Genomic DNA, 22,881 nt, shown 5'->3' with positions numbered 1-22,881 from the left:
GAAACAAGCTGCAACTTTAGTGTCTTCATTTGATAGTCATCTGGAGGACTTCAGCATGATTTATCTGATTGTGCATTTGTCACATGGTTGTCTAAGATATAACAACACTGACATCTTCTTCTTTTTTTTTTGTTATCCTCCCTTGTAGCTGATCGTAACAGAGTGTAATTTCAAGCATTGGACGAGAGATGCGTAGCGGGCATCTGATTGGTCGGACGCTCCACGTTGCTCAAATCTAAACAGCAGCGTAAAGCAGAGACAGCCAGCGGATGAAGCGTCCTCATCATCCGAGCCAAGCGCACGTAGCCCGCGGTGGAGGAAAAAAAAGAAAAATCAAAACAGCAATGTGTGCCGGGTGCACGAGAGAGTGTTGATCAATTAGACTGTCGAGGTTCTGCACCGGATCAACGCAGCCACGCAGCGCCAGACAACACGGCGCTGTATTTCTGCCCTCCGCCACTCAGGAGCATCTAACAAAAACTGGGTCTGATCATGGGTTCCTCTTGGTAATATTGTCTGAGCTGCAACACAAACGCCGCCTGCATCTGTAGAAAAACAACACAATGGGCTCCAGACTGAGCAGGCAGAGCAGCCTGGACAATGAGGATTTCTCCAAAAAGCGACGTAAGCTTCTAGATGGCTCCGGAGAGAGCGACAGGGGCAGCCGAGGCGGCGGGGACTTTCTGTTTGCGATGATGCTGAAATCAGACAAACTGCCTGGGATGCTGCGGAGGACCAACCACAGCCCGTACATCAGGCGAGTGACGTGGATCAAAGAGATACAGAAGCTGCTCCGTGACCGCAGGATGGAGCAGGCGACCGACGTGCTCAAATTACTGAGGAAGGTAAGGAAGATGAAACTGCACACAGCTCGGCCTCGGGGAAGTCAGACCTATATTTACATACTGGAGCCTACTTCCTTAATAAGCCAGCATTGATGCTCACGCAGCCATACATCCTCAAAGCAACAGATGAGAACACGCAGATGTTCATGTGTGTGATTGTACTTTGTTTTGTGCTGCATGTCCTAAATCTCATAGTTCCACAGGTGCTTTGATCCCCTCCTGCGGGCTCCGCTCTGCACCCCAGCCCTCCTCGCCCCTCGAGGTGACTCTGCATGCATGGCCTCGCTGCTTCTGCCACTTCCAGAAGCATTTGTCTTTATAGAAAGTAGGCCACTGCCAGGGCGTTGCACCTGTGACACGCTGTTTCAGTGGCAGACGGTTTGTGACTCACCACATTGTTCACTCTCACCGGGAGTAAACATGCTCCATGTTGTCATTTGATTTGACGGGATGACCTGCCTCTAAATTGGGAAATGGCCAACCAACAAACATTATCCTAAATTGCATTGCCTGTGGATGGGATCTTGATATATATGTGATATATATAATATATATATTACGGCCAGAGCCTCACCTCTCCTTAGGCTGTTCTAACGTTCCCATTAGAGAGACCTGCCTCCTCCATCCCTCTCCCTCTGTCTCTCTCTCTCTCCCTCTCCCTCTGTCTCTCTCTCTCTCTCCCCCTCTGTCTCTCTCTCTCTCCCTCTGTCTCTCTCTCTCTCTCTCCCCCTCTGTCTCTCTCTCTCTCTCTCCCCCTCTGTCTCTCTCTCTCTCCCTCTCCCTCTGTCTCTCTCTCTCTCTCTCCCCCCCTCTGTCTCTCTCTCTCTCTCTCCCTCTGTCTCTCTCTCTCTCTCCCCCCTCTGTCTCTCTCTCTCTCTCCCCCCCTCTGTCTCTCTCTCTATATCTATTTTTCTCTCAGTAATGGCCTGTGCTCCAGCAGCAACAATGTGAGTCCTGTGTTCCACCAAACTAAATATTATTCTTCTCCGAAAGCTTTTATTAACTCTCGGCCTATAGAAAGGTCACAATAATAATAACTATAGACTGCCGTCATCGCCTTGATAGTGTCACGTGCTCGAGTCATGTGAAACCCTTGTGATGTTAGATGCTTTTCCCTGAAGGATTACTCGTGTTTTTTGCTTTTTGGCTGAGGACAATCTGTAAAACCCACTGCCAAAACCACAGTTGTTCTAGCAGTATAGCTTCACTTGACCGTGACAGTACTTTTAAGAAGGTAATGTTGTTGAATATGTTTCACAATGTCCAGCTCCACTATAAAGGTATTATAGTTGGATGTTAATCACAGGTTTGCTTTCATATAGCCTTGTCTTCACCGGCTGTGGGATATGTAGCATCCGACCCGTGTAGAAATATGTAGGTGCATGGAAGGTGTGACGGCGAGCCTTTGTGATCTCATTTGTTTTGCTTGTCCTGGCTGTGTTAATTACCCTGAAGCCTTGACACAGGAGAGAGTAGAACCTCCTTAATCAAGCCGAGGAGATAAGCTGGCTGGCCTCGGCTCCATGACAGCCACGTCACAGGGGACATGGGCTCGCTCCTTTTTATTTAATAAGCCTTACTTTATCTTTACTTGCAGCATTGCAGACAGATATCTGAGAGATTTGAATTCAAAAGAGTTTGTGGCAGATTTAATTGGTGTGTGTGCGTGTGTGTGTGTGAGTAACAGTGAGCTCTGCTCCAGATATGACAAAAGAGGAGAGCTCTGCTGCAGATATGCGAAGGATTCATGTCTTCACGTCGCTTGTACATGACAATTGATCGTGTCTAAACTCAGAAGAGAGATATTTTTATACCTTGTTTCTCAAAAGGGCATGAAACCGCTTTTCCCATGCTGCTTGGGCTCAGTCTGTTTACTGTTGCCCTCGTTAAAAAAGGGAGCCGGTCACGTGGAGCTGCCAGCCTCCCACGCAAACTGTCTGTTACAATCAATGCTGATTGTGTTCGTGAGAAAAGAATGTGCGTGCGTGTGGATGCAGGTCTGTGCAGGCTGCACGTGCCTGTCTCAAAGGCTTGACTCTCTCATTAAAGTTGCATGGGCTGTACAAGTGCTTGTCATAGTTTGCCTCGTTGGGACCTTGGGGAAGGACATGTTGATGAAGGCGGATTACAGTTCGGTTCACACATCTGAACTGTTGCTTGTCTCACCACACTCGAAAGGTCATCACAAATCTGCTTTTTTCAGTTGGTTTGATTTGTTGCTTCTTTTTTTTTCTTTTTTTCTTTACAGAAGATCCTTTTGGATTTGTCATATTTGTGAGTAAGCTGCAATGACAGCTGTCAGTTCTGACCTCTTTGCAGATGCGTTCATGTGCTGCGCAAACGTTTCAATCACATGTACTCCCACTGACATATTTCTGTTCGGTAAAAGGAATTATTCAAGAATTGTGGTTAGAAAATAACATTCAGCCAGGGGATTAAAGGCATTTTTGAGATTTTCAAGGAGGATATGGTGAGATCAGTACAACAGTGTCATCTTATAGTTTAGCTTGCATATTCCTTAAAGTATGGAAAAATTACCTCACAAAAAACCTTGCAAGCAGTTGGGGCTGTGGCATTGTAGGATATGTGTGGAGTGATGCCAAAACGCAGCGTTCCATGTGATTCCCCCAAGATCTCACATTCCTACTGTAGATGAAAAAGCTCTCCTTGAATGAATATTTAAAACAAAACACTTCTTTTATCTTTCCATCTCGAGCCACATTGCCCTTGACACAGCAAGGCCCTATTTCCATCGCTAATGCATTTTTTCCCTCAGGTCCAAAGTCACACTTTTAGATGCCTGATTATAATTATTGCAGGGTGTTTCTTATGTTTTGACCTTGCTGTGATTGTGATTCATCTCATCTTGTCTGCTCTGGTAGGATCTTGGTTTGGAAGGCACCTCGCTCAATGACATCTTATACAAAAACGCTGCCTTCCTCAACCTGGTGGACCCGATCTCTCACGAGCTGCTGCTCAGCCTGGCTCGAGAGATGCAGTGTCCTAAGAAGGTCAGTCTACTTGGTTCTTCCATTGCGTAACACTTGCAGAGTATCCGCAGAGATCCAGCTTGAAATTGGTATTCTGCAAAATAAAGCTTTCTCCTGAGACTACTCCCCTGATGGTTTCCTTTTGTTGAGTAAGATCAATGAAAATCCAATCGGAGGATGTTATCGACTTGCATTTCTACCGGCGGATGGTGAAAAGAAATCCTTCTGACACATTTTGGCCGACTTATGAACAGCTAGAAATAGGAACATCTATTTAATTTGAATCCGAGATAATTATATTCTCTTATTTTCCTTCTGCCATTTTGTTCTATGCACTTTGTTAAATTCATTGAAGTATGTCTTGAGACTTAAACGGGACATGTCAAAGTCATTTTCAGATTCATACTTCATACATATTTTGGGGTTTTGTTTCTTTAAGTCCCCAAATCGAAAATGCCCAGTCTGCTCTGACTGGCTAGGAAGATAAGGAAGATAATATTGGTGCACCTTTGCAAAGGTTGTTCTCAAGGGGAGATACTCAGATGGGGGGGGGGGGGGGGGGGGTTATACTCTAATGAACCTGTATGTGACATTGGAGGAGGAGCTAAATCTGAATAGTGAGGAAAAGTCCCACCCCTTCCTGTGGACCACCATTGTGCGTTATTTTGGGGAAATGATGCATGTTACAATTTTTGGATCCCCTTTGAATTGTGCCATGAATTACACACAGAATGTTTTTAAATTTAAAAGATAATTTTGTAAGTCGGGAAAGTCGCAAAACTGACAAAGTATAAGACTGAAAATATATAATTAGAAAGACTACACACCACAAATTGGCGTAAGTGACGTCTCTCGCTGAAGCTACGATATCTGTTTGTTTCGTACCAGGTTGTACTCACATGAACAATGTGTCTTTCTCGTTCTTTTGTTCCCGGCTGATAAAAAGGTTTGCTTGATACAAACACATTAGGTAAGATCACGTTCAATTTGTGCATGAAACATAGCTGAGTTACCTAGCTAGCGAGCCAGCCAAGGTAACGGCCCTGTTGGTGTTGGTGACGTACATTGTGCGAGAAGAGAGATGTAGTTCACTGAGCGTTTCACACAAAACTAAATGGTAGTTCTTGACTGTAATTATCTTTTAAATTGACAATAATTTTAATAGTTTTACATATTTTTCTTAAAATAAGGTCCCATGGGGGACACCTGAAGGGGAGGGAACTGGGTTGACTTATTTTAGTTACCCAAAAAAAAGTGTTATCTGCAAAATTACAAGTGATAAGAAATCAAATGATCTAGAACAGGGATTCCCAAAGTGGGGTGCGCGCACCCCTGGGGGTGCGCGAGCTGCCTCTAGGGGGTGCGCGAGAGGAAAAGTGTAATGGCGGTCTGATGGTGTAATAATATTAAATATAAAAAAAAAATGTAATTTTAATTTAAAAACTGTCAGGTGGGACATCTGAAGCTATCAGTCATAAAAGAGGAGAGGGACAGAGAGAGAGAGAGGAATCGGAGGCGAGGGGAACGGAGAGGTGCGTGGGGAGAGACCGGGAGAAGAAATCGAGTCAGAGGAAGATGAGACGGAGGAAGGAGGAAGGGATAGCACAGACAAATCGGGAGCACATCGGCCCATCGCGGAGTCAAGGTGAAAAAGAGGAAACGAGAGTGAGCATCAGACTGGGAAAAAAAGAGGAAATATGATGAAAAATATCTGTGTCTGGGCTTCACTTGTATTGGCAACGCAGATTCCCCAAAGCCACAGTGCGTGGTGTGCAGCGAGGTTCTGGCTAACAGTCTGAAGCTCTTATTTACGTCGCCACCTGAACACCAAGCATGCCAGTGCAAGTCAAAAGCCCCTTATATTGTTTATATCGAAATTGGAGGAGTTACAAAACAGCCAAAACAACTGCAGTCTCATTCATGTGTTGGGTCTATAAATGACGCACTACGGGCTTCATATCTGGTTACAGAATAGCGAGAAAGGGGCTACCGCACACAATCGCCGAAGATGTGAGCTTGCCAGCTGCCAGAGAGATGGTGGAATGTATGATTGGAGAGAAAGAAGCAAAAAAGTTGGACATGATCCCGGTGTCCAACAACACTGTGTCGCGCCGCATCGATGCTTTGTCCGAAGACATCCTGGCTACATTAGTCGCTCATTAATTGTAAATTAAATGTGATAATCTGCCTCTGAGCCTGTGCGTGTGTCCTCACATCCGTATTGCTCTTTAAAAGTGACGCCTTGTGTCACTGAAAGTTATTGAAACTTTGTTGCAGTGTTTCAGGGCGTTTTCACACCTTCAGTTCGTTTGCTTTGTTCCGATTCAGGGATTAATATGATACAATGTTGCAGTTGCTCCTTTGTTCGGTTTGTGTTCACACTGCAACATTTAACAGCGGACTAAATCTTGTAAACAAATGCCACGCGCGAGCAAACTGTTCTCTCATTGGTCCGATTCTTATGCGGCTATGAAGGCTTAAAAGGCTCTGTTGCGTCTTTTTTTCTTTTTTTTTTATTAATGGGGGGGGGGGGGGGGGGTGCGCGAACCCGGTCGGGATGTAGAAGGGGGTGCGCGGCCTAAAAAGTTTGGGAACCGCTGATCTAGAACATTAAATAATAAGGCTGTGTTTTGTGGACAACGGTGAATACCACGGCCGTGTTAAATCCCCCCCCCCCCACCGATGCACACTGCATGTGATTCGATTTTCTTGCTCCAACAAGGCAGGTAAATTGTGTTTTGTTCAGGAGTAGCTCAAGGCGACACAAATAATAACAAACCGCTCTGTTCATGTGAAAGATCTTACGGTTACAGGTGGGTACGTTTTGGAAAATTGGGGAAACTTAAAGGCCAGAAAGTGTGAAATAATGAACAGCAAAGATGTTTAGTCTTGAACACACAAGCGCGAAATCTCATTTTGAAAGCTGCTGTGTCACTACTGTTGGTCTCTTTGTTCTGCATACCATTGTTATTATCTTTCTGCACTGCTCTACAGGATGCAGACACCAGAAAGTCTTCTGATAAGATTTGCCGACAGCTGATCTACCACCTGACCCCGCACTCAAAGTGGCTGAGGCAGAGCATGTCCAGACGTAAATCCCAGGCCTGGTAAGCCCATCTGTCCAGACATCCAGTCTGTAATAAACAGTCGGCAGAGCTCAGCTCCGTGTCGAGCTGTAGAGATTTCCATCTTTGTAGCTGTCATCGAACTAGGACGGAGCTGGTGGGAACATCATGGTAACCACAGCTGTCAGTCATCTTTCTTCTTCAAGTGCTTATAAGGTCCGTGCTGTGGATGTACATTGCCACTGGCCTCTCTCGCGCTTAAAAAGTGGCGTAGCAACAAATCTGCCCATCTGTTTGCTGAAGAAAAGCTGGGAGGGTTGTGTTATAATGTAATTATACTCGTCTTGATGAAAGACTGGAATTAGCCTGTGTACCGACTCGGGTGTTGGTTAGTAATGCTATTCATAAACAGGCTATCATAATTCTTTCTCATGTAATTGCTTATTCTACGGCCGACTAGACGCCACATATAATGCAATCATTTTCTGAAGGTGAAAACAATCTGAGGATGGAGAAGGAGACAATGAGATGAGACGGGTTAATGGTGTCTCAGTCTGAGGTGTCAACACGCAGTATCAGAGGACAGCAAAGACATAATTGCAGGGATCTGTCAGGACACTATGCGGCGCTGTACACGCAGGGCTTTGTTGTGCTCATGGATGTTTAATTCAGCCCAGAAGAGGAAAGACTGGATTTAACTGACACTGATAGTGTCTCTGAAAATGTGCAGATACATACGATTGCTAAATTCCTCGCTGAAGGGGCTTTTTTTTTTTACTTTGTCATGTTTTTCGCATCGTAAACCTGCAGAGAGAGAGAGAGCGAGACAGTCTGACACTGGCTGAGACAGCAGGAGCAACATGAATCATTAAAACAGAAATCCACCCTAAAACAGAATATTAACAGCCTAAAGAAGATGCTGTGAGCTCTGACAGCTTCGAAATACCTGGTTGCGCAGTTAGTTTTCCATTTATCGTGACGAAAGAGAGCAGTTCAGCTCAGGTTGTATTGTATTGTTGTAGTGTATTGCAGTGTGGGCCCGTAGGGTTGGAAATGTTCAGGGATTGTTTGTGTTTTAGAAAAAGTTTGACTTTTTGGGAAATACACTTATTTGCTTTCTTGTCCAAAGTTAGAAAAGATCAATGACTCACATCTGTACAGTAAATATGAAGCAGCAGCCTACAGACGGTTAGCTTAGCTTAGCATATATACTGGAAATTAAGGGAAACAGCTATCCTGGCTCTGTCCGAAGGTAACAAATTCTGCCCACCAGCACCTCTAAAGCTCAGTAAATAAGACAAATATCTGGTTTTAATTAGTTTAAAAGCTAACTGTCTCCTGACTGTAGATTCATACTGAGCGCACCGACATGAGAGTGGTATCAATCTTCTCGTCTAATTCTCTGCAAACAAAGGTGATTAAGCGTATTTCCCAAAATATTGAATTCTTCCTTCATCAAATAGGGATTTAAATGTCCACATTTAGAAGAAAAGCATAAAAAATATTGTTGTAGGGTGGATTTTGTCTTCCTTTAACTTCCATCTTTGTTCAGCTGCAGGCAAACTGCCCTCATCGGTGCAAAAATGCAACAATCCCACCTCTGAGAGATTCCTCTGTTCTCAGAGGAAACAGAAACGGCTCAGTCCATTTTAATGCCACCGGATTGTTCATCCCTTCATTATCCAGCATTAGCACTGAACACCGGCCGTTCTGCAGATTGCACACACATTTCTAACTGAAATGCCATCCTGAATTAATGTCTGAATCTCACTCATCCTGTTAATCTATCGAACTAGTTTATTTGGGTTTTGCTCTAAATGTTTTAATTTTTTTTTTTCCACATTAAATGAGAGAGCTTGTCAATAAGCTTGATGGAAGCAGTGACCCAGAAGCGCTGACAAGGCGCTCACTCCTTTGGGGTAATTTCATGTGAGCATATAAAAATCAGCAACACTTTTGTGACCTTTTTTCTCTTTCTTCCTGTTCAATTAGCCTTTTCTGACCTCGTAATTACTTTGTTCCTTTGTCATCTAAACGCTCAGAAACTAAATAACCAAAACTACCCTTCAGTTGCCGCTGCCTTTTTAGTTTCCACATCACCTGTTCTCAAATTTAACAAAAAAAACATGATGTTGTGCATTGTAGCATAATAGGCATGTTAAAGCTTACTCCGGGGCCCATTAGTCATTTTACTGAGCGATACAGCTTCAGGAAAATACAGAATAAGATGCAGAAAGGACAAAGTGGTCAACCCAGTTCCTCGGGTTGTGACCAAAACATCGATCAAACAAAAATATATGGGGCGGATAATTATGTGCAGGAACTGCCTTTGTTGATATGGACTGTGATCTGTGAGGTTGGATTTCCTGCACCTTGAAGGACAATGCAGTAGTGTGAGTGTGTCTGTGTGTCAGTGCAGCACACTCCTCTATAGTCTTGCATATATAATGCCTCGTCAAATGAATTACAAATATAAATTCAATGGCAGGGAGCAGATGTGATTAGACTGCTCATCTCGTGTCTCTCCTGCACAGTTTGTGCTTCAGCCATCAGAGGGCTAATACGAAAAATAGAGCAAACCGTAAAATGACTGCAGGAAACAAAAAGACAATGCAATAAAAGCCTGCGGGGGGAACGCAAGATGCAAATAAAGTCCTGGAAATGACTTATTTCAAATATGAAATATAACAGGATGTTACCACCCACCAATGCATATAATGCATTTTGACATTAAACATTCTGTTCTTATTTTTCCAAATAGCATTTCTCCAAATCTCAACGAGCTTCAGATAACACTCCGGCTGTGAATATTTATGTTAAGAAATAATGAGAGCGATTCCATTCACGCCAACTGAATTCAAATGCTGCCTCATTATATTAAATCAATGACACACATAGACTGATGAGCCACACGTCGTGCTTCCTCAGTGATTAAGGGGGAATACATCGACAGCTTCATTTTACACATCACATTAATTGACTACTTAATGGCTTATGGATGGATATTTTTTAAGACTTCATGTTGTGAATAGATTTACTAGCAGTGCCAGGCCGCAGTCATTCTGACTTCTGTGCCTCTGGAGAAGATGAGGGTTCTGTCATATAAAAGGCCAGACAATAGAGAGGGGGAGGGCTGTGCTTCACGAGATTTTGATAAAGATAGAGCAGTCCTGATAAATGTCTCATAGATTTTGTACCCAACAGCTGATTAAACTGCCTTTTAGCCTTGCTTGATGAGTGAGTTTTTTAACTCCTTTTTTGTGTTTTACAATGAATACAAATGCACTAAAGCATGACGTTTGTGCTCTTCAAGCCATCACCTGCTTCTAAAGTGAAGCAGTCGATGCTGCTCAGGGTACATCCACTTTCAACAGGACCAAAAGAACACTGTAAAGCATGACAAGTGACAGGTAATGCAGTGGATGTCACAGTAAGTCACTGGGCGCCGGAGGATGTTATAATTCACTCTGACACCGAATCAGTGTTACGGGCCACTTCAGTAACAGCTCAAGTTAAACACACCACATCCCTTGCCCTTTTGGAAACAAAAGGCCATCACCGTGTGTAAATAATGCAGACATATTTTCAGCTGCAATGTAGAGCAATAGCTGACGCTGCAGAAAAGTGTCAGAGTATCACTTGTGTTCACGTTCATCCTCAAATCCTGCTTGTGTTACACAATGTCCTCGAAGGGCTTTAAGGTTTACAAAGCCTTGTGCTATGAGTTCACGCACCGAAACACACAGATGTCCTGCACATATCACTCTCTGCTCACATATTTGACAGTTTCCTTCAATGACTGTCATTCTTATAAATCACCTCAATATTCTGCGTCACACACAAAAACATAAAAGTAACTGTTTGTTGAACGTTATCATCCTTACTTGATCATCTTTTAACTAACGCATGAAGTCATGGTGACGAAATCATTTATTAATGGGAAGAATGCATGATACATCATGCATTAGTGAAGCATGACTGTGTTTTGTAACCTGATCACAATGTGTTACCGGCAATCAAGGAAGTGCAGATTTCATATAAGAAAATAGCAGAAATGTTAAAAAATGCCTGTATTTAAAGTGGCGATGTTAGGAAAATAATTCCTGTTTCTGCACTACTTCAGATCCACACACAAACAAACTTGTTCCTTTGCCTGACTTTCCAAAAGAATAATCTCCTTCCTTTCAGATCTGATAAATATAGTGGCCAAGTAGCTTCTATTCAAGTTTCATATTTTCCTAAATCACATTATAGTTTATCTGTTAAGTACCAAACTGTTGTGGCCCTGTGCTGTAGGCAGCTCTGTCCCTTAAGCTCAAGCTGCTGGCTCGTTCGGATGTTTTGGCTCCTCTGTTTACGCTAGTAAATCCCCATGCTGGAGTCTCTGTGTCAGCCTTCCGCTCCATGCCTGCCCAGTCACCCCCTCCCTTATACAGCACTGGAAACATTACATATAACCAGGGCCTTGTTCCCAAATCACATCCTTTCACCTCACAGCAACAACCGTAACTGGTTTATGTATTATCAAAGAGTCATCTAAGTAATCTCGCTCTCTTTCTCTTCATTGTCCTCAACAGTCTCAAGACAACCCTACAGAAAAAGCTGTGCAGTGACTCGGTCGACCTATCAGGCGTCGCCCTGTCCACCCGCGATGTCCGTCAAGTTGCCTTCTACCTCCAAAACAACAGAGACAGCGTGGTGGCTGTGGACATCAGCTTCACTGAACTCCAGGACGAGAACCTGAAGATTCTCCTGCCCCTTCTCGCATCGTTGCCCAAACTCAGCACCCTGGCTCTGAACGGTAACCGCCTCACCCTGGCTGTACTCAAAGACCTCACGGAGATGCTCAAAGACCCGAAGATGTTCTCCAGCCTGGCCTGGATCGACCTGGGCAACAACGTGGATATTTTTACAATGCCTCAGCCGCTGCTGGTCGCGTTGCGTCGCCGCTGTAGCCTGAAGAGCAGCTTACCAACTATCTACGAGTACACAGAGGGTCAACCCTACTGCTACCACCTGGAGACTTCCATCGAGGAGCCCAGCCTCTATGAGGAGGAAGAGGAGGAAGAAGAGGCGGAGGATGACGAGGATGAGATGGGGAACAAATTTGAGCTGGAGCCGTGGAGTTTAGGGGAAAAGCAGCTCTCCAAAGACTTCACCCTTCACTACTGTGAGAGGTGATGGGGTATTCTCACTCTGAGGCTCTTTTAACTGTGGTTGAAACGTCGTCCCACAGCACTCCGTTACCTCCTTCGCCCTCTCGCCCTCACACCACGAGCCCAGTCACCCTTTGAGGCACAAGGGAGACCAGTGCCCACATTGTCTCGTCCCAACACAGCTACCAGGCTATTCCTAACCATCTCTGAGTTTACCCACACAAGACGAAAGTGAAGCGACGACGGCGGACTTACTGTGTTGGTAGATGGTGCTCTTGGGAACAAGGTGCGGTTTCATTGGAGGGGGCCTGGAAGAGTTAATGAAGCGGCGTTCTCTCTCTCTCTCTCTCTCTCTCTCTCTATTTCCCCCCTCTATCACTTTCTCTCTCTCCCTGATAGTGGCAGCTGAGGAGCCAATCCGAAGGAGATTTAGATCAGTTGGTTGGATGGCGGCGTAGCATCCCGGCGGTGGCTGAAGTGGAACTCGAGTTAGTTTGGAAACAGAGGGTCCCTCTGGGTTCTCTACCAGGACTGAGACTATCTCTGGCAGGCAGGGCCTAGCTCCACATTGTGTGTTCTCTGTTAATCTCTCAACAAAAGCTATGACACAAGTTCAACAGACTATACAGCCGACGACCCGTCACGTGACCCCGGCAAAACTGCTATGTCAAGACTTTTTGCGTTTTCCCCCCCTTTCCAAATGTCCACTTGTGAATACCCACGCAGCCCTTGTGTAGATGTAAATGAGGACACAGACCATGGTTCTCTTGTGTTTCCACGGGCTATTTTTGTGCACCTTTGGTGAACAAAGCAATCTTAGAAGACAACAGGTAGGACTCAACAATGGGTTGCTGTCACTGATTGTTTTTTGATATTCACCTCTTTGTAATTATTGAGCTGTTGTAGTCATCACCACAGTGTTTCAGTGCATTCACATAACACCACAGCCAAGTGTTAATATGGGCCACCGAGCAGTGCTGCCCGTCCTACTGCCGTTTGTCTCTACAAACATGTTGTCATTTCTATTTGTTGATGGTGTACTTCAGTGGCCCTGTGTTTGTTATGCGACACAGCCATGACTGTTATCTTGGTTACAGTCTGTCTACAGTTGCACATAATGATTAAGTTAGACTGACTGAAAGCACTTTAAGGGGACTGTTTATTTGGGGGGGGATTTTCGTTTCTCCATAGCATATACTTTGTGTACATTCATAACTAGAGATATTTACAAAGCTGAAGCTGAACGCATACCTCTTCAAGGTGAAATGATGACCATATGGCTCATGATGAGGATCATCGACAAACGACATCACCTGCATCACCCAGATATATAATAAATGTTTAAGTGTGTGGGTTATATGTGTTTGTAACAGTAAAATGTCTGATTCCTGCTGTAATTATTTGTGTTGTTGTTTTGGTGTTTCGTCTTCCGACTCTGTAATTATAATAATGACTCTAATTATGAAACTGAACACAATGATCTCTTTTTGTAAGCTTGAGCAGTGAACAAAAAAGGTAAACGGCTGAAGGGATCACACAGAAAAACAGGAAATAGTTCAGTAAATGTCAAGTGCACTCAGAGCGTACACCTTTCATGTCGAATGTTCCATTTGGATGATGGAGAGCACTGGCCACTTGGTTCGTAGTTTATGTTTCGTGTGTCAACGTCAAACTTGTAGCCAGTGTGTACTTGTCTCATGTCAATCACTGACTGCCAATAAAAGGACCAATCCCAACTGAAAAGTGTGATTTGTTTTGTTTCGAAGATTTCCAGAATAAGTGTGTTGAACTGTTGCAACGTCTGGGTCATGAGCAGAACATGCCGCTGCTGACAGAAACAAAGAGAGGATTTATTTATCAGGGAAACGCCTGAGCTGCCGACGTTTACCAGGGAAAGGCAGGGCGGTCATCGCATGAGGCCCTACCCATGATCCTCTCCAGGCAACCTTTCGTTTCGTCAGACATGTTGATGTGGCATTTGCAACAGGTGGCTCCTATAAGGTCAGCGCGCAGTGTGACTGTCATACCCCCTGAGGTCCAAATACCATGTGCTATAGGGCAACAGAGCCGAACCCCCAAAAACACCAGGATCTTATTATCTGACCTTTTCCCTTCAGTGTTGTTTTATTTCCCTGGATTTTGAATACAATTTAAAATAAACAAAAAAACTGTTTTGTTTGACTTCATTGTTTTAATTGAAAACATTTCCCATGCAGGCCTTTAAGCAGCTATACTTGAAGTTCAGAATTTTTCTGCGCAAACTTATTCTCAGGATACTCCGCTCCTGTTTGTATGACTCACTGTTTGATCTGATTATCTTGCTCCAGCTGGTGCATGCTCTGGCACAAAAATTAAAAATAATTTATGAAAAACGGCACAGAGAAGTCACACAGACTGTTCGGAATACAATATAGCACAGAAGGATGCATTCACAGATATCCATGGCAGTGATCTCAGGTTCAAGAGATTGAGCAGCCAGCTGAGGGTAACTTTGGTTCATCCAAAGAAAGCACTTAACACCATGATTTGTAGTTGGTATAGATTGCCACCAGCATTTATTGATACTAAAGATGGGTACAAACAAAGACATAAGTTTACAGTCACAGTTGTTTCTTTGTGCACATTAAAATCCATTATGTCACTGTTACAGTCAGTTCTGTTAAGAGGCCAAGTGTTCAACTGCTTGTGAGTGTTCAGCTGAAGAGGCCAGTTATTCAGTGATTCATTCAGTGATATAACATCATCGGTTGCAGCTTTTTGTGGTGTTGTGGCTTCAGAAGGTCTCTGTAACCTTAAGGCACTCCTGCAAAACCAATGTCACTAGCTCTTGGTCTCAGTAACCTGCTGCTTCGCCCAGTTTCCTGGCATCAGACACGGCACAGATGCAGCCATCTTCCCTCTCCACAGCATTGACCACATTGTAGAAACGGCTGATATTTATTTTTGTGTGCCCCAGAGCCTCCAGAGCTTTGCTTACATTCTGAAGGGCAAGGAGATAAGGAGACTCAGATGGAATACATATCAAGTGTTTATTTTGGCAAATGAATGTGTTTAATGTATTACCTCGTCAAAGTTCTGCTCAAACCCAACTAAATTTTGAGAGGTGACAAAAAGAACCGGAGCAGCGATCGCCTCCTGGAGGCTCTTTCCAAACCAAAGGTGGTTCATGAGCACCTGGAAGAGAAAACAGAATAATACATGCAATCTGTCAAATGGGAAAGTGTTGAGTACAGAATGGATTATGGGGATTATGGTGAAGACAGAAATTGCTCTGACACCAGTGAGGCGCATTAGATGGCAGCACTTTATCTTAATGGCACTCAGTGTTATTGCCCTGGACACGCACCGAGGCCATGGCTGTCGTGATCATGCTCCCACCAGTCGATCCAATCACCAGCGTCTTTGACTTGGACTTCAGCAGAGTGGGGGCCATACTGGATGGAGGCTGCTGCCCTGACAACACAACAAAAGCCTTGATTGACAGAGCAGACGGCTTTAACTCATACTCTTCAATGTGAGAAGAAAAAGAAGGAAGGTACCATTAATGTAATCAATGTCTTTGAATGATGTGAATCACAGTTGGCATATATTTAACCTTTGTTCAGCAGCTGACGTCAGACAGAAGTAGAACTCTTCTGTTAAACATAGGATCTGATAAATGCTAACCTCAGTATGCTAACATACTCACAATGAGAAATGCTAACTGATGCTAAGCAGGTTAATGTTTACCATTCATTACCAGAGTTTAGCATTTTAGCATGCTAACATTTGCTGATTTACATTAAACATGAATTGCAGCTGAGGCTGATGGGAATGTCATTTGTTTTGCAGGTATTGGACAAACTAAAATTCTGACATGATGACAGCAGTAGACAAACACGTTATCAAAGAAACACCGTTAGCCTCTTTTAAGTCATCCTCAGATGAATATAAATGACTGTACAACATGTCATAGCAATCCATTCAATAGTTAGACTCATTTCAGACTCGCACACAAAAAACAAAAGTCAACTTCATGGCGGCACTGGAGGAAAAGTCGTGAGATCACGAAAGTCATTAGAGCTCTGAGACAAAGTGCAGGACTGACAGACCAACAGAATGCCATTCTTACCAGAGCCATTAGCACGGCTAAAAAGAGATCGGTACGCTTAAATATGTCCAAAAACCTTTGCTTGATATCCACACACAAAAACATGAACCATCAGGTCTGATGTCGCCGATACTGTAAGTCAGGTTACTTGTTTTTGAAAAGAACAAACCTGTCCCTGAATTTCTTGTATTTCACCATCGGTTAAAGTAAAAATGTGTCATGCTGAGCTGGTTACCAGGAAAGATGTTCTCTTCTTTCCCACAGAAGTCAGACAGCTGGTTGTTGAGGATGACGCCAGTCCTCGGAGACATGACATTGGAGCCAAATCTGTGAAGAAAATACTTTAAATGAACTGGATCTTGACATTATGGCATGCACTTATGAAACACATGCCCTTCTAAAAACTGCGTTTTCCCCAACACTGTGCTTATGGACTGTGACGCCTGGAGTCTTTTGAAAAGACAGGTTCATTTTTTAATTATCTTTGCAAAAACACTCATTCCTTAATCTCCTGAATCTTAATCTTCTACTTTTAAGTCAACCGTCATTTCTCACTGTGAAGCAGAACCCCTTCAAATACTGACATGTGGTTGATGGTGCTAGTGACAGACACAGCAGATCCATCCTCAGCCAGCACAGACACATGCGTGGTGCCCATGCTCTCCAAATGCGGGGTGATGTTGTAATAGTGGGGACCATGAGTCTTGTCGCTGCTGATCAAGCTCCGTATGTGCGTGGCAAAGCTCTCCTCTGTGAGTTTCTTGGCCATCTGTGAAAAGTACGGAGCATTCAAAAACACACACTCATAACAAAAGAACACACATTTTTAAAGGTGAAGTTATGATTGTATTTCATAGTTGCTTTGCTGAGGAAACAAGATAAAAATTGAAATCAGAACTAAATTTGAAAGGGAACTGTACCCCAAATATAACCCTGTCACTCCCAGTTTTTGCACTTGCTCTATTTATCTGCCTATATTATTTGTTTCAAACATTGAATCAGAATAACTAAGCCCACATGAAAACAAAGTGATATTTGATGTAAATAGTTGCATTCAGAAGTTAAGATTGATTATTTCAATTAAGAATTTAGGTTTGCAGAGAAACGTCAAGTTCCAAAATGCATTTATTAGAAATTGGAAGGTGTCAAATAATAAAGCTTATTACATAATTCAACTCCAACTAGCCAGAGAAAGTTTTGAGGACCTACAACAGTATCATAACCTATTAATAAGGCAGGCAAACACTGATCAAAAGCAACAATAAAACTTGACTCAAATTTACTCAAGTAAAAAAATACCACTGATTTAATTTAATCAATCACCATAACAACTCAAGGACGAGGCTCTCATCGGAAATATTGACAGCAAGACCAGACAGTTCACTTGTAAGGTTCTCATATAGAAGCAATGGTGGAAAGTAACTAAGTACATTTACTCAAGTACTGTCAGTACAATCTTAGGTTATTCATACTTCCCTCTTTCCATCTTATGATGCATTATACTTTTACTCCGCTACATTTCAGAGGGAATATTGTACACTTTGCAGATAAAAAATGTTATCGTAAAAAAATATGCAAATAAACAAATAAACAAATAAAATATCATGCATTTGTATATAAATGAAAACCTCTCAACAGTAAATAGCTGCAGTTATTCTGCTAAACAATTTCATTTAATTTTGATATTTTAAGTATATTTACCCGATAATACTTGTGTACTAAAGCAAGATGTTTACTTATTAACAGTAATGGTTAAATGTTACTCTGTGGCCTTGCTACCTTTACCTCAGTAAATGATCTAAATACTATCACCGCTGGTTATAAGCCATGACTAGAATTAATTATTGAAAAATAACTTACTTTTTCTGAGCTGAACCCTGGATCACGGATGTATTTCTTTAATCCATTGGAAAACTTAAAGGCCTCAACAAGGCGATGATAAAACAGTGTCTTTTGTTCACCGATCAAAGATGTCGAATCCAAGTTGTATCCTGTAAATGAAAGCAATTGTTTAGTTTTCCCAAGTGTATTCCACTTCCAAAGATGTGCAGTATCTATTCCCTAGCATTAAACCCTCATATTCTCCTCATGTATGTAAACAGCTTACATGCAACAAACAATGAAAGTGTTGAATTAGCATTTCTCTGTTCAACACATGAACAAGCTTTATTATGTGATTTGAAAGTGTGGATGAGTGGCAGCTCTGCAGTCTGTGTACAGCAGGGACCTTTCATGAGGTTAACGATGAAGCTGAGGATGATGCCCCCTGCAGGGGGTGGGGGTATGTACATCTGGTACTCTCCAAAAGGAACAACCCACGCATCAGTCACTGTAACTTTATACGATGCCAAGTCCTGCACTGTGAGAGTTCCTCCTGTGCAAAAACATTGAAACATAGGGAACTGAAAATGCATCTCAGCGCTCCATATTTAAGACTTTTAATGGTGCCAAGCAGCTCACACTGGAGTGTGTGAGTGATCGCTGCAGTGAAATGAATGTATTTCCTTGAGAGAAATCAAAAGTATCTCAAGCTTTCTGTCCTTTAAGTATTTATTGCAGGATTAAATGTAGAAAAGATTGTAAAACGCTTACAAACAAATCAAGACTAAATCAAACAGATCTAACGAGCCTAAACAGCTCAAATGTGCACTAACATATCTAACAGAACACAACAGAGTCATAGGTTGCTAACAGCTGAATAGCATTGAGAGCGTCTCTTCACCCTGGAAGAGCAAAGGGAGACTCTGCCTTCTCCTCAAAGAAGCGAGCCTTAAAATCACGTCTGAGTGACGCCTTTTTCACATCAGCAGGAAGCTGTATGTCAATCTAAGTCCAGTCAGTCAGTCTCCTGTGGTCTGAAGGATGTCTACATTTAATTAGGTACCCATCTGTTTGCTATGAGGCTTCCCCACATGGGAAGAAACTCTTACTTTGGTTCTCATGAGAGAGCAGGAAACCCCTGCTCGGCTGCCCAAAGGTCAAAGTTCACACTAGACCGAAGACATATGTGGCCAGATTCAAGTAAAAATATAAGTCACATTGAAACAATAAACAATTTTCCTCCGACACTTTACAGACCCAATTGATTTGTTCATTTGTAATTAAATCATTGTGCCAGGCAGAGATAGAAAATGGTTGGGAAAAAAAGAATGATGAAACCTGTCTGACAATACCTGCCTCCTGTATGTCATGGATTAAATCCTCCGCTATTCTTCCAGTGTAAAAAGCCTTTGCCCCTTGGTTTGCAATTATCTCCAAGGTGTCGGCCAGTTTCTCAAACTTCACAACATCACCAGTCTTCATTAAGTTTCCGTTCTTATCTGTATACAACTCTCTAAAGGACAAATACAAAGAAAGAAAATAGCATTTAAATGTAGAAAGAAAGAAATATGATAATCACAAAATAAACATTTCACGATTATCATATTTTTCAAATAATTTGAGGATGTTTTTTTGTACCGTAGGTGATTGGTCTCCTTCGAATCAATGTAAGCGATGTATCGACCTTGGATCAGAGGAATAGGAAACCCTTCCCTGGCCAGTTGGATGGTCGGCTGGAAGAGGGTCGCCCACGGCAACTTCCCATAAAGCTTGTGTGCCTGTTCGTAACCCCGAATTTCCCCTGGGACCCCGATCCATTGGCTACCTGGATGGATGGGCAGATAGTTAGTCTAACCATTTCAGCTTCCAAAGTAGCAAAGAACAGTTGCAGTCACTTTTTAAATTGTAAGCCTTTCGACTAAAGAGAGATTTCCCCTCTAACGTTCTCACATTTAAAGCCTGAAGGTAAATTCATACAATATTTTACACAAAAAAACAAAGATTAGAGAAAATTCCAAAAAGTTAATATCATTTTATGTCGCAGAACTTTCATTTTTATTTTCAAACCTCAATCATCTCACAAACCCTCAGATTTAGAACTGAACCTAACTATCTCTTCTATATAAAGTAAAACTACAGTAGCATCACCTCAAGCAGCTACCACAATAAAATGTGTTTTGACCATGCATTCGTGTTAACAACCTAATAATGTAATATATATAGAATAGATCAGTCATAGGGACCGTTTTAGTGCTTTTTCTTTGATACTAATACTTTTGTACTTTTACTTCAATGGGGTTTTGAACAGGACATTTACTTGAGATGTAGTACTTTTACTTGAATGCAAAGGTACATTTAACTTAAGGAGTGAGTACTTCTTCCACCAGTGAGGCAAATACCTATGTATTTCACACACTGCAATAGCAGATAGAAAGGTAATGATCAACATCTTTTAAATTACTCACAAATGTATTTGAGGACTCATACTACCAATATCTTTATCCATTTATCCGCTGCAAAGCTTATTGTATACATGATTTTTCCCAAATGTCTGATTGCAACCTGGTCACAGGCATGTGTGACTTCACTCAAGCCTGTGACCTCACTCTATAAACAAATCCCAAAAGTATTAGATAAAAAGCAGAGGGATCATCATCACTGCAATACCCTGAAAAATTATAATTTTCTCAATTTGAATAACCTCTTATGTTACTCTGATGTATGCCTGATGTTTAAAATAATTCATAATATTGCACCCCCTCCTCTTAGAGGATGCCTGGCCTATCCTGGTAGTGGCAGTGCCATTCGGACAACAACATCTACCAGGGTTGACTGGGTGCTGCAGTTCAGAGAGACAGTTTTTGGTCAAGTTGCTTTCTCGGTTAAAGTAGTGGGGAGGTAGAATTCTATACCCACAAACATTAAGAGACTCTGGAAACTTTGCAGTGTTTAAAACCAATGATTCTACTAATCTCACACTGATGGACGATTGCAATTGCTGCAATTGTCTACCTGCCCAGGAAAAACTGATGCATATTAGCTTCTAACTTATTCGGGTTCAATTACTTTTAATTGTGTGCTGTCCCTGCAAAAGTAAACAATAAAATGAGTAAGTAATTTACTCCAAACAAAGGTTCTTCCTTGTTTAATAATGTCATCGTATCAGAGTTATTTCCCATCTACTGAAAGCCTCACACGTATATGTTGCAACATGATGAAGGGCTATGACTCCCGTTCCCCTGTGTGTGTGTGTGTGTGTGTGTGTGTGTGTGTGTGTGTGTGTGTGTGTGTGTGTGTGTGTGTGTGTGTGTGTGTGTGTGTGTGTGTGTGTGTGTGTGTGTGTGTGTGTGGTCTTGGCTAAGAGCTCAGCCTGTGGCCGTTTTCTTTATGTCATGATAGCTGGGCCCCCCAGTATGTATACAATCAGACATTTGCATGTCCAAGAAAGGACTAACAGTATCTTCAGTCCTAGACCTTTTCCTAAATCATTCCTCTTTGTGTCCTTCTATGGTAAATTGGGTTCTCCAGATGTGAACCATAAAGAATTCCTCTAAAAGAGTACAATATTAAGGCTTAGCCCCGCTTCCTCCAGCAGGATACAGAAGCTCAGTATACCTGACGCAACAGTCGGAACGAGGAAAACAAGAAACGCTCCAACTGAAAGAATCAGGGAAATAAAACAATACAGATCTTTGATGTGCTATGCCAAAGCAGTACCTGAAATTAGCTGAAAAATCTTGGGACAAGCTTTCAGCAGGTCAGATTTTATTTTCCCCGGCACAGTCTCTCTGGAGTTGATGATTTTCACTTTGCCTTTGAAAAGAAGAGATATTATCAATTTACTTTTGTCTCCACCACAGGACGCTCTACAATATGTTGTATTAGAAGGTTGAATGAATGTAGCTGTTACCAGAGCTGTCCATCACGGTGAATATCGACCCCCCTCCGAGGCCCATGCTCTGTGGGTTTATGATGGACGTGCACAGCAGCGCAGCAATGGCGCCATCTACCGCTGAGCCTCCTTTTTTAAGCATGTCCCTGAAAGACATAATCCCTTATTGCTTGCTATTCGTAGCAATATATACATTATGTTATACTGCACATGTACCTGCCAAGTAAGGGCATGTAGTGTTTGTTTTGCATATGCTGGTGTTATAAAGACTCGTTTGGTTATTAGATATTGTATAGATTTGCATCTGATTGAAAGAGGCATATTAGTTAGAATGGAATTGTTACCTCGCTACTCTGATCTTTACCATTATAGTAAAAATATAGAAGTTTTTATATAGTTTTAATAGGACTTCGTGCTCGTCTTCTCATAACATATAAATAGTATTTTGTGCGTAATATGATGTTAATTTGTCCTGGTCAGTAGCCTACGGTGTTTATGAAGAGCACCTTACTAACCAGAACAAATTGACATGTTTGTGTAGCCATAACAGAAGTGCAAATTGTCACTCACCGTCCAATCTTCGAACATTTCCCAGAGTCTGCAGCCACTGCAGCGCTTGAGAAAGTGCCACCTGGACACTTGTGCCCCACAAGCACCACAATACATACAATTGTAGCAACCACGCCGAGCACAATTAGTGCGCAGCAAGTGTACACGGTCTTCTTTGACCTCGCCATGCTTGATCTTATCCAATCCCTCAGGTTATCTCTCTCTGAAATACTACAACTTTACTGACCGACTTGAGGCCGGAGACGCGTCTGGCTCCACCTCTCCGTCCGGGACGCAGGAGGAGGGGAAGTAAGTTGCTGGGGCGTTTGCGCCCAGAGGCATTGGTGTGGGCCGCACCTTCATCCGCGTCCTCTCACTCACTCGCAGTGCTGTGGCGTCACTGGTCTCAATCGTTGTCATGTTCTAGTCTGCAGTGTGTCACATTCATTTCACAGCTCCGTGTGGGAGGATCA

General features: G+C 42.7%; 2 protein-coding genes across 3 annotated transcripts; one reads left to right on the top strand and one right to left on the bottom strand.

The window, feature by feature from the left end:
• Positions 1–338: 338 nt before the first annotated feature.
• Positions 339–12,081, top strand: lrrc75ba (leucine rich repeat containing 75Ba; the record flags this gene model as incomplete). The annotated part of the gene is made up of 4 exons (XM_079270475.1): positions 339–845; positions 3,728–3,856; positions 6,830–6,942; positions 11,478–12,081. The coding sequence occupies exons 1-4, from the start codon at positions 564–566 to the stop codon at positions 12,079–12,081; spliced, it is 1,128 nt and encodes a 375-aa protein (XP_079126601.1). The 5' UTR covers positions 339–563.
• Positions 12,082–14,598: 2,517 nt separating this feature from the next.
• Positions 14,599–22,614, bottom strand: ggt5a (gamma-glutamyltransferase 5a). Of its 2 annotated transcripts, none has more exons than XM_079270955.1 (12): positions 22,430–22,614; positions 21,878–22,005; positions 21,685–21,780; positions 19,606–19,792; positions 19,320–19,480; positions 18,374–18,520; positions 18,007–18,137; positions 16,731–16,915; positions 16,382–16,473; positions 15,403–15,509; positions 15,120–15,230; positions 14,599–15,036 (listed from the first exon to the last, which is right to left on the bottom strand). In XM_079270955.1, exons 1-12 carry the CDS (start codon positions 22,594–22,596, stop codon positions 14,890–14,892), a joined length of 1,659 nt encoding a protein of 552 aa, XP_079127081.1. In that variant the 5' UTR covers positions 22,597–22,614; the 3' UTR covers positions 14,599–14,889. The 2 variants fall into 2 exon arrangements, with proteins under 2 accessions (XP_079127081.1, XP_079127082.1); XM_079270956.1 differs by having other exon boundaries at positions 14,927–15,036; positions 15,403–15,504.
• Between the last annotated feature and the right edge of the window lie 267 nt (positions 22,615–22,881).

Source organism: Melanostigma gelatinosum, assembly GCF_949748355.1.
Source record: "Melanostigma gelatinosum genome assembly, chromosome: 6".
NCBI lineage: Eukaryota > Metazoa > Chordata > Actinopteri > Perciformes > Zoarcidae > Melanostigma > Melanostigma gelatinosum.
This window is presented reverse-complemented; position numbering and strand designations above follow the sequence as displayed.

What these genes read in the sequence shown, in the direction of transcription:
- ggt5a (XM_079270955.1), bottom strand. Translation starts at nt 22,596, where the DNA reads ATGGCGAGGTCAAAGAAGACCGTGTACACTTGCTGCGCACTAATTGTG. An exon ending in CATCGTTAACCTCATGAAAG is followed by an intron (nt 18,138 to 18,373) that starts GTCCCTGCTGTA and finishes TTTCATTTACAG; the next exon opens with GATACAACTTGGATTCGACA. An exon ending in AGAAGAGAACATCTTTCCTG is followed by an intron (nt 15,510 to 16,381) that starts GTAACCAGCTCA and finishes TTGTGTTGTCAG; the next exon opens with GGCAGCAGCCTCCATCCAGT.